Source organism: Bombina bombina, chromosome 6 (assembly GCF_027579735.1).
Source record: "Bombina bombina isolate aBomBom1 chromosome 6, aBomBom1.pri, whole genome shotgun sequence".
NCBI lineage: Eukaryota > Metazoa > Chordata > Amphibia > Anura > Bombinatoridae > Bombina > Bombina bombina.
Window position 1 is genome coordinate 550,323,023 of NC_069504.1, and position 20,466 is coordinate 550,343,488.

The window sequence follows — 20,466 nt, forward strand, 5'->3', positions numbered from 1 at the left end:
AGTCACGATATTAAAAAGTTTTACAAGGATTGCGCTATATTTTTATGGGGCAAGAAGAGGCATATGCTATCTATAGCAAAACTAATATGTAATCTAGAAGATGGAGGACTGGCCCTTCCTGACATCAAAAAATATAAAACAGCCATGTTAGCACATTTTGCTGTGGATTGGATAACAGATGCTAATTATCTGACATATTTCTCGCTAAAGGCTATATTACATTGCTCAGCTCCACAACTTCCAAAACGTATAAAAAATATAAATACAATTTGTAATGTGGTGATTGCATGGCAAAAACTCAATATAGCTCTAAATGTGAACTATGAATTATCTTCCTTTCTCCCGATTAGGGGAAACCCAAAATTTATACCCGGGCTATCGTCAGAAATTTTTAAAAGGTGGGCACACAAAGGATTGAATTTTGTCCATCAGTGTCTTGATAACATGCAGCATGTGAAAACCTTCAAAGCTATCTCTAGAGAGTTTAATATCTAATAAGATTTTTTTTTGCATACTTGCAGATTAGGCATTTTATACAAGGGCTTAAGAGACATAATATGGAATCATGGGAAGAGAATAAAATTGCGTCATATATGATCATATATAAAATGGGAAATCATAATATATCTTTACTATACAAAATTATGTTGGCAAAACAAGGCCAATTAGTTTTGGACAGGCTAGTAGAGATATGGAGATCAAGGTACAGGAATGTGACTATTGAGACAATTAGAACAAGCTATAAATGGATTCAGAAGGCAACTATATCTGTAACATGGAAAGAATCTCAGATAAAGTTGCTTAATAAAGTCTATCTTACACCATTGAAAATAAATAAATGGAATCTGATTGGAGCTGCTTGTTGTCCTAAATGTAATAATTCTATGGCGGACTTAATACATTGTTTTTGGTCTTGCCCTAAGATTCTGCAGTTCTGGCTTAAGATAGAATATTGGCTTACTCATAAGTTAGAAAGTAGACTAAAACTCCAATTCAGAGACATCTTCTTTTTAATAGAAAATCCAAATGGAGAAAATAATAACCTAATAAATACTACAATTATGGTAGGTCCTAGTCTGATCTTAAAGAATTGGAAAAATAAGGCAGTCCCATCAATAGAGAGTTTTACACAGTCTATGTATCATCAAATACTTTTTGAGCAATTTGTTATATCATCTATACACAAAAAAAAAGTTATGACCTTCTTTTCAAAATGGATGAGGGTTATTTTATCCTACTATACAATTCTTACTAACATCTCACTATCATAAAACAGAATATTTTGAACAATTAATTTTGCGGAACATCTTCCCGGTTGAATGGTATTAGTGTCTTTTAGATATAAGGACTGATAATAGGAGATGGATAGAGGGATGGGGTGAGAGCTGGGGGTGTGGTGGGTTCTGTCTTTTTTTTTTTGTTTTTTTTTGTTTTGTGTTATGTGTTGTTTGTTTATGTGTACTAATGGTGCTGGATGTATAAAATATAAAATATCTCAACAGTGGGTGTTGATTCTCTGAAAGGGAATAGCAAAAGAGAAAAGGGAAAGAGAATGGAAGAAGAGGTAGGGGAAGAGAAGGAGAAAAAGAGAGAGAAAAGGAAGAGCAATTTAGAGGGAATGAGAAGGGGGAAAGAAAGAGAAACAAGCTAAGGAAGGGATATAAAAAGTGGAAATTATTGAAATAATATGCTTAGTTAAACATATGACATTTTTTGCAATAGACATAGGGCCTCTAAGAATTTATATACATACAGGAAAGGTCAGGAAAGACGTAACTTTTCAGTTTTGGGTACAACGTGACCATAATAGGCTGATATCTAGATATATGTGCTATGATGAATATATATGTTTAATTTGTCTTTTTTTTTTTTTTCTCTATGGTTTTTTCAAAGGGTGATTGTATAACCCAGTGTCATTTTGTGATGTGTTTCCTTTTGTTTGCTGGGGAGATGTTTCTTCAATACATCCTGTGAGGTGTGAAGCAGCCACCTCAGATGCTATTGCACCTACTGTTGGATATATATAAATAAAGGGTTTTAAAAAAAAAAATGTAATTGATTTATTTGTAGTGTAAGGTTAGGTGTTAGTGTAAGTAACTATTTACTAACTAGTCTACCTAGTTAAAATAAATACAAACTTAGCTGTGAAATAAAAATAAAATCTAAGATAACTACAATATAACTATTAGTTATATTGTAGCTAGGTTAGGTTTTATTTTAAATAGGAAATATTTAGGTATTAATTGTAATTTTTATTTAGATTTATTTTAATTATGTTAAAGTTAGTGGGTGTTAGGGTTAGGGTTATGTTAGGGTTAGACTTAGGGTTAGGTTTAGGGGTTAATAACTTTAGTATAGTGGTGGTGACATTGGGGGCGTCAGATTAGGGGTTAATAAGTGTAGGTAGGTAGCGATGACATTGGGGTGGCAGATTAGGGGTTAATAAGTGTAATGTAGGTAGTGACGACATTGGGGGCAGCAGATTAGGGGTTAATAAGTGTAGGTAGGTGGCGGCAATGTCGGGGACGGCAGATTAGGGGTTAATAAGTGTAATGTAGGTGGCAGTGATGTCAGGGGATCAGATTAGGGGTTAATAAGTGTAATGTAGGTGGCAGCAATGTCAGGGGCAGCAGATTAGTGGTGTTTAGACTCAGGGTTTATGTTAGGGTGTTAGATGTAAACATAACTTTTCTTTCCCCATAGGAATCAATGGGGCTGCGTTACGGAGCTTTACGCTCCTTTATTGCAGGTGTAAGGCTTTTTTTTAGCCGGCTCTCCCCATTGATGTCTATGGGGAAATCGTGCACGAGCAAGTAAAACCAGCTCAAAGCAGCACTGGTATTTGTGTGCGGTATGGTGCTCAATGCAACCATATTGCCCGCTAACGCCGTTTTTTTTCAAACCTGTAATAGCAGCACTAGTAAAGGTGAGCAGTGGAAATAACTTGCAAATTATTACCGAGCCGCTCATAACGCAAAACTCAGAATCTGGCCGATAGATTTTTACAGCAGTTAAAAACCATAGGCCCAACAACTCTGCCCCAAATTTCCTAAAATTATAAATGTATCTAGTTTATAGGATAGCCTTATGTTTTTGCCAAGCATTCTTGAAGTCCCCCACAGTGTTAGTCATTAACACCTCTTGTGGAATTTTATTCCATATATCAATCACCCTTTCTGTAAGAGGTACTTCCGCAAATTACTCCTGAACCTACTACTCTTCCTTTCATGACCCCTTGTTCTTGACTTTATTTCTTTTTTTAAAATACTCACAGCCTATTAATATACTTGAAAGTTACTATCATATCACCTCTTTCCCTTCTATCCTCTAAGCTATGCATATTTAGTTAATTGAGCCTTTCCTGGTAAGATTTATTTTCTAGACTTTGTACCATTTTAGTAACCCTTCTTTGCACAGATTCCAGTTTGTTTATATCCTTCTGGAGATATGGCCTCCAGAACTGCACACAATACTTAAGGTGAGGCCTAACTAAGGATATGTAAAGTGGAATGAGAACCCTGCTATTTCTGCTGCAATTCCCTCTACCAATGCAACTAATCATTCTACTGGCCTTACTCGTTGTAATACTATGTTGTTTACTAAATTTTAAATAATCTGAAATAATAATTCCCAAATCCTGTTCCTCAATTGCATCAGTCAGTAAATTATAATTAAGTCTACAATTAATGTTTGGATTTTTCTTTCCTAAATGCAAAATGTTATACTTTGCAGTGTTAAACTTTAGATCCTTGTGATTAGTCCAATCCTCCAATTTTTTAATATCACTTGTCATTTGCCCCCCCCCCATCCGGAACATCTATTCTATCTGTAAACAAACATACTTTCCCCTATAACACTTTGCTGATATCACTGATAAATATGTTAAACAAAACAGGCCCCAGAACTGACCCCTGAGGAACACCACAAGTAACTGCCCCTCTGCGTAATGTACTTAATTTACTAATAAATTGTTTTCTATACTTAAGCCAGAATTCTACCCAGTTCAACATGTTTGCGTCTAGACAATAGAGATACAGTTTGTAAATGAATGTGTTGTGTGGGATGGTGTGAAATGCTTTGCTGAAATCTAGATATGCTACACCAACTGCACCACCCTGTTCTAATTCTTTTGCAACATTATTAAAATAAATCAATCTGATTAGTCATCTCTATGAAGTAAAACCATGCTGATTTTGGTCCTCTAAATTGTTTGTCTTTATGTAAGTCATGATTCTTTATTTTAAGAGTTTCCATCCATTTCCCTACTTCTGAATTTAAATTAACTGGCCTGTAGTTAACATTTTCTTCTCTACTGCCCTTTATATGAAGAGGTACTACATTCACTATTCTCCAATTATCTGGAACAACTCCTGTCAATAGTAAGTGATTAAACAGATAATGGGGCCGCTAGCACAAATCAAAGTTCCTTTAAAACCCGTGGATGAATATTATCAGGATCTACTGACTTTTTTACATTAATTTTTGATAATGCCAATTAAACCTCCTCCTCTGTGAAATAGTTTTGGGGCATTCTGGAGGCATGGTCAGAATATTTTGAAGCCCATTTCCATTTTTAGTAGCATCCCTCAACAGCCAAACTCCACCCACCATTTGCCTTAAATGAAAATTCCAAATTGGGCTTTCATGTGCAGACAGCAAAGAGAGCAATAGTCATCATGCTAGTATAAATTACATTGTTTTGCAATTGTTATTAGTTAAAGCCAATTATGGAAATATATAAAGCATGGTTAGGCTTGAGAAATAAGCAAGGTGCATTTCTACTTTCAAGCATCTGAAAAGCCACAATTTCCAGAGCTAAATTACCTAAATATCAACATAAATAATGGAAGTCTATTGCAAAGTTGTTTCATTACGCATAACTAAAATAATTTAGATAAAAAAGTCAAGTTGTTTGCTGTCCCTTTAATATTAAGTCATTAAGTGAGTGACACAGTTCAACAAACTTGTTAATTAGCGTAAAAGAGACATTAAACTCAAGGTTTCCTTCCCCATAAAGGGCTAGATTACTAATGGAATGCAATTTATACATCCTAATAGCACGTTAAATTCACAGGATCAACACTTTTTTACCGTGTCAGATAGCATACGTATTATAAGTTGAAAATAAAACGTTTTCACACGAGCGCTAACCCGAAAAAAAGCTGAACTTTGAATATCGCAATCACCTTAACGTATCGCTCCTTAGATTTCAATGGAGAACAAAAATTTGCAAAAAAAAAAAGCCTAAGACCCTACTCATGCACAAACCCGATCGTGTTTAACCGAGTGTGCTAACCTGACATGAAATATAAATATTTCACATTCCAATGTTCTTCACATAGAAGAATATGTTCTAGTTGTTAATGAATAAATATTTCTATATTTATCTGATTTTTTTTTGGTAAAATATATATCTACTCATACACACACACAAACACATACTGTATATATATATATATATATATATATATATATATATATAAATATATATATATATATATATATATGTACACACATACATATAGGTATAGATATATACAAATATATATAGGAATATCTTTTGAAAAATACTTAGAACATATTCCCCTATGTGAAGAACATTGGAATGTGACATATGTACAGTAAACATACACTATAACACTTTATTAAATGCGAATATTGCATATATATGATTTTACGTGTTTTTAGCTACTTGACTGTACAGGGCTCCAATGCACATATGTATCTATATGTGTGTGTGTACATATATATATATATATATATACACACACACACATATAAATACAGGTGGCCCTCGTTTTGCGCCGGTTCAATTTGCACCGTTTCAGAATATCGCCCCTTATTTTCAGTCATGTGACTGCTATTGAAAAGCACTGAGAAGCAGCATATTGATTAAAATAAGGGCAGGCCAGTAGATGGAGCTGTCGGATTGTGTATATCGCCCCTTATTTTCAGTCATGTGACTGCTATTGAAAAGCACTGAGAAGCAGCATATTGATTAAAATAAGGGCAGGCCAGTAGATGGAGCTGTCGGATTGTGTTGCAGCAAAGATATGCAAGCCAAGCAGGCTGAAATTGATCAGTGTGAACAGATCAGACCTGAGCTATCGAGCAGCTTTCAAAGCAACAAGATCTAGCAGCCGTGAGGCAAACTTCCCTTTCTTCTTCTATACCAGCTGCTTGAGGTGAGGGTGCCTATAAATCAGTCCAGACTGGAATGCATAGAATAGCCACAGACCCGATACTAGCTAAAAGTGTATGCTACTGTTTCAATGCAGAGATCTTTTTGCAGAAAAATGCAAGTAAAAAAAATGTTTTTTTTCATTAAACTTAGTTTGATGATGCATTCTGTGTGGTGTGATTATTTGATACTGTTTATAATGCTGTTTAGCATTTATAGTATTCATTTCAAAGCTTTAAAAATAATGTATTATAGGTTACTTATGTCAATTTTGAGAGGGGCCTGGAACCTAACTCCCTCACTTCCCATTGACTTACATTGTAAACTAGGTTTCAATTTACAATGGTTTCTATTTACAGCCATTCCTTCTGGAACCTAACCCCAGCAAAAATTGAGGGCTACCTGTACATAAATACATCTGTACACATATATAAGCATTTATATATACATACATATACATTAGACATGTATATGTAGGTATCTCTATGTTAAAGCCCTTTGCATGGATTTTTATTTTAACACCTATGACCTCATATTTTTGAGCCCTTCTAACATTTGAATGCAATAGTTTTTTTAAAAATAGTTTTATTATGCAGTGTTATTATGAGTATAACTGTACTTTTAAATTTATGTTTCATATGTTTTGTGCAACTCTTTAGCTAAGTGTAACATTTAACCAGAGCTCTGAAGTCTCACTATCCAGATACACGTTAAATTCAAATGAGCGCCTTTCAACTCATAATACATGCGCTACTTCCAATGCATGTAAAGAACTGGGAAAAAATCCCTTATCGCTTGTGTGCAACAGTTAGTGCGCCACTCGTAATCTAAATCTAATCTTTGCAATTAACTTTTTTTTTTATTTATTTTGCCTGCTTTTGTTGTAGTTTACCCCAGGAATTTAACTACCAGTATTTTCAGAGAAAAACTTGGTATCGGATAATTTTTAGAATTTTTACTATCACTGTGATTAAACAGAAATAAAGCTTTTCATTTTTTTGATTAACCTATGAAAACTATATAGATTTTCAAAGTAGACAACCCAGAATTGATCTAGGCCCATTTTGTTAAATTTGATGCCACTATTTGACCGCCAGTTACGATTATATAAAGAAAATTGTTAACTTTTTCACAAACTTTGAGTTTCTCACTAAAATTATTTACACACAACTACTGCAGTCATATGGCAAATGGTTATAAAAGCTTCTCTGGGATCCGCTTTGTTCAGAATTAGCAGATATGAATGGCTTTGCCATTGACTTTTGGCAATTAGAATGCAGCTAATTGCAGCTGTGCACCTTACGTAAAATTCCTGGCAATGGAGGAGTTTATTAATTAGGTTTTGAAGTTCATTTTTGATGCAGAGTAGAGATTACCCTCCCACCTGACAACTCTCACTCCCTGATCTCTTCCAAACAGCTCTCTTCCCTCTCTCACCCTCACTGGTCACCACCATTTTAGCTACTGGCAGAAGGTCTGCCTGTATGCAGTTTAGGGAATTTTATATATATTTTTTACTATTTTTTTTAATTATTTTTTTTCTCAGTGTAGTTTGTTTTTTATTCTTTTGTTCCAAGTGTAGTCATCCTTCCTCATCCCTCCCACCTCCCACCTCCCTGATCCTCACCAAAAAATCTCTTAAAACCTCCCCCTCCTACTAGTGGCGACCATCTTAAGCACTGGCAGCTGTGTGGCAGTACCCAGTTTATATGTTTTTTATTATTTTATTTTTTTAAATTTATTAATGTATAATTTTTTCTTAAGTGCACAGCCAGTTGAAGAAATTACACTCCCAGTGGGTTATAGAAGAGATAAGATAATAAAATGTTAATTTTTCCATTGTTCTCTCCAAGTATTGGTGATTGGTTTATGGACAGATATAAGATAAAGAAGCAGGTAAATGTATACAATGTGATAAAGTAATGAGATCTGATTATACCTACAAGCTCAACCCATTTTATTAGGTTATGACTTCAAAACACAAAATCAGCTATTTCATATACAAAAATAAGCCTTAAAAAAGCAAATCTCTTACATTTTATACTCTGCAGCTGGTAAAATAAGTAATTGGAAACACATTAAGGGAAAAACAATTTTATAGTATACTGTCCCTTTAAGGACCAGGGCTATTTTTACATTTCTGCTGTGTTTGTGTTTAGCTGTATTTTTCCTCTTACTCTTTTACTGTACCCACACATATTATATACCGTTTTTCTCGCCATTAAATTGACTTTCTAAAGATACCATTATTGTCATCATATCTTATAATTTATTATAAAAAAATTATAAAATATGATGTAAAAATGGAAAAAAACACACTTTTTTCTAACTTTGACCCCCAAAATCTGTTACACATCTACAACCACCAAAAAACACCCATACTAAATAGTTTCTAAATTTTGTCCTGAGTTTAGAAATACCCAATGTTTACATGTTCTTTGCTTTTTTTGCAAGTTATAGGGCAATAATTACAAGTAGCATTTTCCTATTTCCAAACCATTTTTTAAAAAAAATAGTGATAGTTACATTGGAACACTGATATCTGTCAGGAATCCCTGAATATCCCTTGACATGTATATATATTATTTTTTAGTAGACAACCCAAAGTATTGATCTAGGTCCATTTTGGTATATTTCATGCCACCATTTCATCGCCAAATGCGGTCAAATAAAAAAAAACGTTCACTTCTTCACTAACTTTTTCACAAACTTTAGGTTTCTCACTGAAATTATTAACAAACAGCTTGTGCAATTATGGCACAAATGGTTGTAAATGCTTCTCTGGGATCCTCTTTGTTCAGAAATAGCAGACATATATGGAAGCGTTGCTTTTTGGTAAATAGAAGGCCGCTAAATGCCACTGCGATCCACACGTGTATTATGCCCAGAAGTGAAGGGGTTAATTAGGGAGCTTGTAGGGTTAATTTTAGCTTTAGTGTAGTGTATCAGACAATCCAAAGTAATTGATCTAGGCCCATTTTTGGTATATTTCATGCCGCCATTTTACTGCCAAATATGATCAAATAAAACAAATCGTTCACTTTTTCACAATTTTAGGTTTCTCATTGAAATTATTTACAAACAGTTAGTGCAATCATGGCAAAAATGGTTGTAAATGCTTCTCTGGGATCCCCTTTGTTCAGAAATAGCAGACAAATATGGCTTTGGCATTGCTTTTTGGTAATTAGAAAGCTGCTAAATGCCGCTGTGCACCACAATTGTATTATGACCAGCAGTTAAGGGGTTAACTTTAGTGTAGAGATCAGCCTCCCACCTGACACATTCCACCCTCTGATCCCTCCCTGACCCCTCTCAAACAGCTCTATTCCCTCCCCCATCCCACAATTGTCACCGCCATCTTAAGTATTGGCAGAAAGTCTGCCAGTACTAGAATAAAAGCCTTTTTTTTTTTTTTAAAAGCATTATATATATATATATATATATATATATATATATATATATATATATATATAGTTTCTGCAGTGTAGGTTCCCTCCTAACCCCCCAACCTCTAGATCCCCCCCAAACAGCTCTCTTAACATGCCCCTTCTTCCTTTTTGTGGCCATCTTAGGTATTTGCAACTGTCTGCCAGTACCCAGTTTCTTAAAAATTGGCTAATTTTATTATTTTTATACCAATTTTTCGCTGTAGTGTAGCTGCGCCCCCCAATATTCTACCCCCTCCCAGATTGATTTTAAATCAATTATTTCCCACCTCCCTTAGGGGGCAGGGACTGCCAGACTGGTGATCGGTCGCATTCGCGCGCGACTCCCCCTCGCGTGCACGCTCCCGCTCCCCTTCCCGGCACAGCAACTGGAACTAGTCCAGCGATGGGCCGCCCACCTGTCTCCCTGCAGCTGCTCCCACCCACCAATGATCGGCACCATCACTGTGAGATGCAGAGAGGGCCACAGAGTGGCCCTTTCTGCATCAACAACTCTACTTATCTATTTCTGTAGTGCCCCACTTGTGGGGCATGCAGAAATAGCACAATCTCTCTCTTTTGAGCGAGATTGTGGCATAGAGAAGTCCAGGACTGCAGCAACGTATAGGGTACATCACTGGTCCTTAAGGACATAACGACCAGCGTCGTACAGGGTACAACGCTGGTCGTTAAGGGGGGAAATCTATCCCTAAATGGCCACAGCAAAGGAAGTAAAGAAAACCCTAGCTAAGATGCTTTTCACAGGGTGTATCCTGGGCATTCTAAACAATGCATATTTTTCTAACAGATGGCCTATTTTATATACTTTAAAATATATTTAGTATGCAGATCTTTTGCAATGCAGTGATTAATTTCTGATACATAAAAAAGAAAGAAAGAAAGAAAAAATGACGATCCCTTTTACACTAATTGTTTGCTTATTTGTGCATATGAGTTGAGTTGGGAGTTTAAGCATTCCCACTGAAATAGCACAATCTCTCTCTTTTGAGCGAGATTGCGGCATAGAGAAGTCCAGGACTGCAGCAACGTATAGGGTACATCGCTGGTCCTTAAGGGCATAACGACCAGCGTCATACAGGGTACGACACTGGTCGTTAAGGGGTGAAATCTGTCCCTAACTGGCCATAGCAAAGGAAGTAAAGAAAACCCTAGCTAAGATGCTTTTCACAGGGTGTATCCTGGGCATGCAAAACAATGCATATTTTTCTAACAGATGGCCTATTTTATATACTTTAAAATATATCTAGTATGCAGATCTTTTGCAATGAAGTGATTCATTTCTGATACAAAAAAAGAAAGAAAGAAAGAAAAAATTATGATCCCTTTTACACTAATGGTTTGCTTATTTGTGCATATGAGTTGAGTTGGGAGTTTAGGCATTCCCACTGGAATTTTAAGAGTAAATATTCCAGATTCAGGGAGCACTGATTTGTAATAAATATATTCCATACAACATGTGCAGAGTATAGAAGTGAAAAGGTATTATGCCATAGAACTACACTGCAATATATACTGCTGCCCTAGGAACAGCCCTAATCCATCTAAACCAAAATACACAACTGCTGATCAGCACTAAAATGTGTAGATGCCCCCATTTACTTTGGGAGCAAAAGAGAATCAATACACCATCTGCAAGGTCTCAGATAAGAGATAAAAAGAAGTTGGAGGACCAAAAAGCACTTATCACTGGTGCCTAAACCATCACCGAGATCCAATGCAAGGAGAGATGATAAGCCTAAGGTAGCAGATTGCACAGGTGCCCTTGTTTTGAGCCAGCTAGTCAACAACTGCTCATTGTGACAAATAGCTGACAGCCTTAGCTAAAGGTAGGCAAGAATTGTATCCTCTACTTTGTAACTGTATAATTATATGTGGATTAAACCAGTGTATGTGTATCTAAGAGTGTATTTGTGAGTTTAAAATGTATTTATAAGGACTTATACATTTTCCTTTTGATTATTATAGTTTGAAGGCCGCCTCTTCTCTCAGTGTATTCTGACAGTTTTTTATAGCTAGACAGTCCTAGTTTATGTATGCCATATATATAACATTGTGCTCACTCTCAGTTACCTATAGTATTGATTGTCTAAAATCCAAGTCTGTCAAAAGAACTGAAATAAGGTGGTGTTCTGCAGAGGCTTAGTTACAAGGTAATCACAAAGGTAAAACGTTTATTAATATAACCGTGTAGGTTATGCAATACTGCAGAATGGGTAACAAAGGGATTATCTATCTTTTTAAATAGTAAACATTCTGGATTAGACTGTTGCTTTAATGTTAGGGTGACCATATTGCCGCTTTAAAAAGGGACACATATGAAAATACATATGTCAGGGTTCTTATAACGGACCATTATTGAAAACATTTCTTTAAATAGCCCTGACATATGTATTTTGCATATATGTCCCTTTTTAAAGCGGCAATATGGTCACCCTATTTAATGTGCAAATTTTCTGAGGCATCAGCTCCTACTGAGTATGTCCAGGAGTTCACAGTATATACATATATATGTGTCTGTGATGGGTTGATGCAGGTGCAGGGAAATTAAATAAAACTTTAAAACTTATCAGAAAGAAATCTGCTACTCATTTCATAGTAAATGTTGTTGCATAGGATTTTTGTTGTGTATTATTATAATGCAATTATATTATGTTTTAATGGTCCTTTTAACTCATTAAGATACTTTTTCAAATAAGAGATCTCATGTTGCTGAAATATATTATTGTCTAATCACACAAGCTCAGAAATCATGTAATGTGGTTCTGTCACAATGAAAGCACCACAGTATTTTTATTCTCTGCTTATCCAGTCACCAGCTTACAGGTTGTGTCAATATACCTAGTTTTAACACAAATTTGGCTGAATCATTCTCGTTTCTCTTAAATAAATAAAAAAATGAGTAAAAAAGACTTCCTGGCTTTATATCTCAATCATAGGACACTATCAAGTACACTTAAGATTGGTTGGGGTGCTTAAATAAATGGTATATGTCAGTCTTCCTATACAAATCAAGTGTTTGGTTAGAAAACCTAAAAGAAAATATAGAACATAAAAGTATACTTTGGAGTGTTGATAATGAGTTCAAATAGCTATATATCTCAATGATCAAAGTACTGCCTGAAGAAGAAAAAATCACAATAGCTTTAAAATAAAACTGAGATGTTATTCACACAGTATTTCCATTCTTTGTTTTCAGTGTGTCTCACTATAGATTGTTCCGAACACTAAATCAAATCTGTCTTGAAGCTGTAGGTACCCAACAGGTGCTGAAGAGTATTAAATAATCAGGTGGTCATTCTGTTTTAAAGAGAGAAGCAGGAAATATTTAGACCACAAAGCAGATTTGTTTTAGTGCCAGGACCAGTCTGTATTGCAGACCTGCCACATTTAAAAAATATATATTTCATATTGTGCATATTATTAGTTTTCTGGTGATTTAAAATAAATATATCTACTATGATTTACTGTTTGGTTCCTCTCTCTTTTCATTTAGTGGAAGTTTGTTTAACATAAATAATAAAATTAAGACTGGAGTTTTAACAAATGTAGTTGTGGTATTGCTTTATGTTGAACTGATGTATGGTTAGTAAAAGGCTATTTGCCAATACAGTATTTAACTAAAATGTCCTGATGTTTTTACAGTGCTTTAAATGACACAGTGATACTTTAACTTATTAATGTTACATTAAATGAGAGACAATTGAGAACACATCACAAAATATACCTTTAATTGCCACACTTATTGACAAGATTTTAAGATTTTGCATAACTTTTGTTAATGACCAGCAGTCTCACTGTCCATCTTCCATTGTTATTTAGTGGGTAAGGAAGTCTACAAAAGATATAGACAGTTAACTTTAACATCAAATAGTAATTTGGTTTACAGAAACTGGATACATTTACTTTATTTGTTTCAATGAAAATTGTTAATATGATATATGCAAAGTTGTTGTTGTCTATGATGTGTAAGTTTGTAGCAAATTTCTAAGTCTAGGAGATTTTTTATTTTATAGTGTGATTTTACTGATCCATAATGTGATCTAAAGCACCAAACTGAAATAATGTCACACTGTTTGCTAGTGACGACAGCTCTGATACTGAGACACCTTTTAATCTGGTGACTGGCTGAGCAGACTCTTGTTGCTGTGTGACTGATATCCTTTATATTAAAATAAATATTATAAGTGCACAGGTGATTTTATGCAGGCAATTTCTGCAGCACTTTGAACTTTACTAGATATACAAGTGTATATGTGTTTATAGGATAATAAATACCCTGGTTTTATGCAACACACACATATAATTCTATTAGTCAGGGGTTACAATGTACTAGTCTACTCAATGTTAAAGATAGGAAAATAAATCAATTTTCTTTTTATTCATCCACTGCAATTTTTGTTATTAGTTTGGGACTAGTGAACTAGTTAAAAATTATCATCAATTCATAATTAGTATTAATAATAAGTATTCAAATACTTATACTTTTTAAGATCAGTAAAGTAGCACAATATATTTTAGCACATTGGTAGTGCTGAGTAGTATCACAATGTTGTGTATGAGCTTATTTTCAGTTGAAAATATACAGTGCTAGTTTATATGCCAGTACATAAGATGGAGGGTCAATACTAATACAGCAGAAGAGCCATGTAAAGAAATCTGTATGGCTCAATTGGTTTTATTTAAATGCTTAGCCAATCAGAAACCCTATGAAAACTTAGATATCATGTGGTTTCCCAGAGGCTGTGCACAATATTAATGTAAACAAAACTTATTTTTTTGTGAATCTGTTTTTAGTAATACTGTACACCAAGGCAATTTAACTGCATCAGGAATACATTTTTGCAGACTTTAACAAATGTTGTCCTATTTTAATAGTCTTGACCATTTGAAAATACATGATGAGATGATGATCTTTCCCATTGCACAAGTTACTTTTTATCAATGTTAAAATTGACTTGTCCTGTATTCCCAGTAAAGGTTTAAACATTCACAAACACAAAAGCTTATAAAATATGCTTCAGACATATCAAATATGCCAAAAAGGTTATTCACAGTTCAAAATGCATTAAAGGTACAGTATACACAAATTTTCATATAACTGCATGTAATATATCCTACTATAAAGAATAACATGCACAACATGATATAAAATCCATTAGAAAACCTTTTAAAAACTTTCTTAGAAGCTCTCAGTTTAGCACTGTTGATGAGGTTAGGCTGGGACACCCAGTGATATGAGGCGGGGAAAACAGGAACAGAAAACACTCCACCCCTTCCCTACATATGAAAATGGATCATCTACAAAATATTTATGCAAAGAAAAATCTAGTGTACAATGTCCCTTTAAAGAAACCCTGTAAATAATTTATGTATGTTGTAAATAGTGACAATATTACATCAATATAATATTATGATATCAAATTATTAGGGCACATCTGTCATTTGTGACTATAAAAACTTTAATTATAGGGTAGTAAATTCTAAGAAGAAGTATGCTATGATTAAAGGGACATGATATCCAAATGTTGAAACACTTGAAATTGGTGCAGCATTTTTGTAAAAAGCTGACTAGAAATTATCACCTGAACATCTCTTTGTAAAAAATGCTTTATCAGTGCTGATCACACTTGGCTTTACTGAGATCTCATGACATTTTACTCATGTGAGATTTCTTAGTAAACGTCCTTATACTGAGGAGGGATGTAACTTGACTATGCCTATACATACCTGATGCCATATTATGATAGAACTACAGGGCATATTGTTGGATAAGTGACAGAATTTATTTATTATTTTTTTACCATATGAATAGAGAGAGACTTTTAAAATATATGAACAAATATATGAGATAATAACTGCATTTAAATAATTCATCTATATCCATGCCTTAATCCTTGGGTTGAAAAAGAACTTGTATTAATGTATGATGATAAGGGTGTTCACTTGGACTGTATAATAAGGTCAGGATTTATTAGCTATTTACTACCGCTAGCTACTTTTTTCTTTTCCATTAACTCACTGGATCATTAACTTCTAAACTTCATTTGACTGGATAGAAATAAGGAATGCTGATGGATATTTAAAGCACTATTTGCTGGTACAATTTTATACAGATTACTGACTAAGTCAGGTTGTATTAAAAATATAGATTGAGAATTTTAATTTGAGAAGCAATGCTTTAACTTGTTCTGTTTTTGGATTATTTGATGAAGGTACTTATTCAAAATCAAGTGAGACTTCCTTCTTCTGGAAGAGTTTGCAATATTTCAAGCTTTTAGTAGCCATATTGGCTTGGATTGCTATACAACAATCAAGCAAGAATAGTTACAACCACGCTTATATACTCATTGCTAACATCCATATACCTTTAGATCTGAGAAAGGTTTTAAACCAAGAAGTTTCATTATAAAGATCAAAAGTTGTTGTGTTTTTGGGCAACAGAGTACACAGCTATTCTCACACTTTTGTTCAAGTAATGACCAGATAGCAGACATTCTCCTGACTGAATGGATAGCAACAAGCCGTCTCTATAGAGTAAGGTCTGTATTAGTAACTTAGTGACTTGTACTGGACAATTTAAAGGGACATAAAACCCCAAAAAATTATTTCATGATTGAGATGAAGCATACAATTTTAATCAACTTTCAAATTTACTCCTATTGTCAAATTTTCTTAGTTTTCTTGTTATCCTGTGATCAGGAGCATGCACGTGCCTGTAGTACTATATGGCAGCAGTTTTGCAACAATGTTATAAATTAGCAAGAGCACTAGATGGCAGCACCATTCTCCTGTCATGTAGTGCTTCAGGCATGTGCCCGCTACATGTCTAGATATCTCTTCATCAAAGAATAACAAGAGAACAAAGCAAATTTGATAATAAAAGTAAATTGGAAACTGTTTTAATATTGTATTCTATTTCTGAATCATGAAATAAATTTTTTGGATTTTGGGTTCCTTTAACTATTGCAAGATCAAAAACTTGTAGTTTTACCCAGAAACAAAAAGATTCAATGTGCCACCACTTTTGTGCATGTAATAGTGTTAAGCACAAAACAAATATCATGGAAAATATGACACGTCAAAGTAAAGAACCAGTCATACACATACACACGTTTGAAGTTCTCCTAGATCTGTTTGTGATTGAACCCTCACCAGCTCCAAAAATCCATGAACTAATTACTCTTCATTCCATAAGGATGGCGAATAAGACAAATCAACAGCTCCAGGCATTTTGTCTTCTTGACAACTACACATGCAAATGAATGAAGTAGTTCAACTAAAGGATTAGGTTTCAACCTTGACTTGTTATTGGTTGTCCTACCCCTTCCCTTAAGATTCTGCTGTCCCTAAAATAGGGCTTGCCTTCTCACCTAAATATGTTACTATTGTGCCATATAATGCTGACTAATAAATAAAAACATATGTCATTTTAGTTCTTATTGACTTTGTATTATGTACAGTTCTAGTATTATAATCAAAGCAATATGAAAATTGCTAACTGCACTCAGTGCAGTGTCTTTGAAACTTTGAGACAGTGCTTCTCCAATACACCTTTACATTTTCACTCCATAAAGTGGATATTCAGAAAGAAAAATTATTATTATTAAAGCGCCAAAAGGACAAGGCTGGGTCTAAGTGAAATTATATCATTTATTACAATGAATATAGAAAACAGTTAAAATATATCTAGAGTACATAAAAAATATATATACATATATCCTGGATCCAAGATTTACAATAATTAAAACAAAATGTAAAAGCAATCAGTAAAAACAGATGTATCCAAAACTTGATTTTATCAGTACTTCGATTGGTTTGGAAATCTGATATGTTGTGAGTCAATGATACAAGCTATGTATCTTAACAGTGCTTTAAAGCAAATGGATTGAATGTTATTTGATTGAGTGTGGGTGCTCTTATTAACACATCAGTGTGAAATAATAAAGTGCAAACAAAGGTTAACAAAGAACAGTGTAAAGATCAGTGTAAACCTATGATGTGAACACAACTAGCAGTCGTTAAATTGTGTAGTGTTAGTGTACAATAGCAAACTCCAAAAAACATATAAAAAAAATATATAATTTGGAATATAAAAATATAAAGATATAAAAATCCAAAAAAAGGTCCAAAAAAATCCTGAAACAAAGTGAACAGTCAAACAACAGTGGAGAATGTCAGATGTGAAAAATTAAAAATGAAAAATGAAAAAATGTACTTGTTTGTCCCAAACAGATGTAGTGGTATTCCTCCCAATGTTTTTTCTCCCAAGTGTTAGATGTAGATAAGACTCCTAAGTGATGACCCAATCGGTCAGTCAGTGATCTGCCATATTGATCCTTTCTGTCAAAGATACAAGAACAATAATAGTGCAGACGTTTTACAAAATAGCTCCCTATCAGAGTATCACTTACCAGTCGACGCGTTTCGGTCAGGCATTGACCTTTATCAAGACTCATATAAAGTGATTATTGTTTGATCGTGGATTTAATGCAGGTCCCTGAAATGTTTCCACTTCACTGAAGGAGGTATCCACTGATCATCTGAAGGAGGTATAAAACGTTGAAACAAGAAAGGACAGAAACGTCTGTATGTGGAGTGGATAGAAAAGAGGAAACGAATGAGATGTGATGACATCATCTTCTGCTGCCCGCAGTCAGTAAGCAATTGTCTATGTAAAAGAACTGGAAAACAAAGTTTAGACTTGCAGGATTGCGGCCCCACAATCCTCTGGATCTGTGTAGTAAGATGAATTTGTGTCCGAGTGGTGAATTCCAGGTGGTTCTTTACTTTCCAGATTTGGCTCAATTATTATTGTCTTTTCAAAGAGTTTCTTTTTACAAGTATCCGGAAAGTTCTGTACATAAATGACCCTGTTATAGGCCTTTAGTCTCTTCCACAGCTGGACATAGACTTTGCACTGCACATACATAAACAAAAGTCCACCAGTAAAGCCAATTGCTACCACCACTAACTTAGTCCAGAACGGCCACTCCAGAATACCGGTGGTTTGGCCCAATTTGATCTCCTCTGCCGTCCGGTCTATAAGAACATACAAAGACCAGACCACACAGGTGATAGCGATGATGTGGAACGTCACTGAGCACATTATTTTTCTTCTTTCACTGGATGTCATCTGCAGCTTCTCCCATTTTCTTAGGGGTTTTAATTTGGTTTCCATAATGAACTCAAACTTGCAGAGTTCACAGCATCGTGTATCTGAACTCTTGATCCATTGCTGGAGACAGGCCTGGTGCACAAAATGAAGACTTCCAGAACAGTGGCACGGGGTAATTAGTGGATTCTCATCATCCCCCTCACAGTGACATATCCTGCAGATATCTTGGCTTGATGGAGTCACTGATAAAGGTCAATGCCTGACCGAAACGCGTCGACTGGTAAGTGATACTCTGATAGGGAGCTATTTTGTAAAACGTCTGCACTATTATTGTTCTTGTATCTTTGACAGAAAGGATCAATATGGCAGATCACTGACTGACCGATTGGGTCATCACTTAGGAGTCTTATCTACATCTAACACTTGGGAGAAAAAACATTGGGAGGAATACCACTACATCTGTTTGGGACAAACAAGTACATTTTTTCATTTTTCATTTTTAATTTTTCACATCTGACATTCTCCACTGTTGTTTGACTGTTCACTTTGTTTCAGGATTTTTTTGGACCTTTTTTTGGATTTTTATATCTTTATATTTTTATATTCCAAATTATATATTTTTTTATATGTTTTTTGGAGTTTGCTATTGTACACTAACACTACACAATTTAACGACTGCTAGTTGTGTTCACATCATAGGTTTACACTGATCTTTACACTGTTCTTTGTTAACCTTTGTTTGCACTTTATTATTTCACACTGATGTGTTAATAAGAGCACCCACACTCAATCAAATAACATTCAATCCATTTGCTTTAAAGCACTGTTAAGATACATAGCTTGTATCATTGACTCACAACATATCAGATTTCCAAACCAATCGAAGTACTGATAAAATCAAGTTTTGGATACATCTGTTTTTACTGATTGCTTTTACATTTTGTTTTAATTATTGTAAATCTTGGATCCAGGATATATGTATATATATTTTTTATGTACTCTAGATATATTTTAACTGTTTTCTATATTCATTGTAATAAATGATATAATTTCACTTAGACCCAGCCTTGTCCTTTTGGCGCTTTAATAATAATAATTTTTCTTTCTGAATATCCACTTTTCTGACCGCTAGGGGTCAATTTATTAGAGCAAAGGGTCCCTTTTAGCATTAGGCGCTTAGTGTCCACCCAGATATAGTATTCACTCCATAAAGTCCCAATTCGTGAATTTGCCTTACTATTCTCAACTACCTGGATGTTTAGCTTGTAGTATACATCAAAGAAAAAACAGGAACATGCTAGGATTTTCATCAAAAGTGGTAAAAAAAATTTGACGTTTCTAGGAATATACAATCCCCTTCAGGACAATTTAACTGTGCTTACAAGGTGTTTATATAATGGAACAAGTGAGCAATTAAGTACCTCCCTAAAAAATTAAGCGCCAGAAACATCACATCTGGATCCTACACCGGCATGTGCTGTCGCCAAACCAGAGGTTTACAGTTAGCTCACTTCCGGTATTCGGATCACCAATATCACACAACTAATGTTTAAAAAACATAAATATTCTAAATTATCACCTGCTATAACCTATTAGCAATGATAATATCACCCTATATGTGATTTAAAAAGCCAAAATAAACCATAAACGGAATTATCGTTAAACTGGATGTTTATCTATTATTTCACATCCGCCTATGTGCTTCTTAGTGTGTCCGGAAGATA

General features: G+C 34.5%; 1 protein-coding gene across 1 annotated transcript; it reads right to left on the reverse strand.

Annotated features, from left to right (window-relative positions):
• Positions 1-18,103: 18,103 nt before the first annotated feature.
• LOC128664514 (E3 ubiquitin-protein ligase MARCHF8) lies at positions 18,104-18,991 on the reverse strand (the record flags this gene model as incomplete). The annotated part of the gene is made up of 1 exon (XM_053719337.1): positions 18,104-18,991. A coding segment is annotated over one exon (669 nt), but the record flags the coding sequence as incomplete, so codon positions are not given.
• Positions 18,992-20,466: the final 1,475 nt, after the last annotated feature.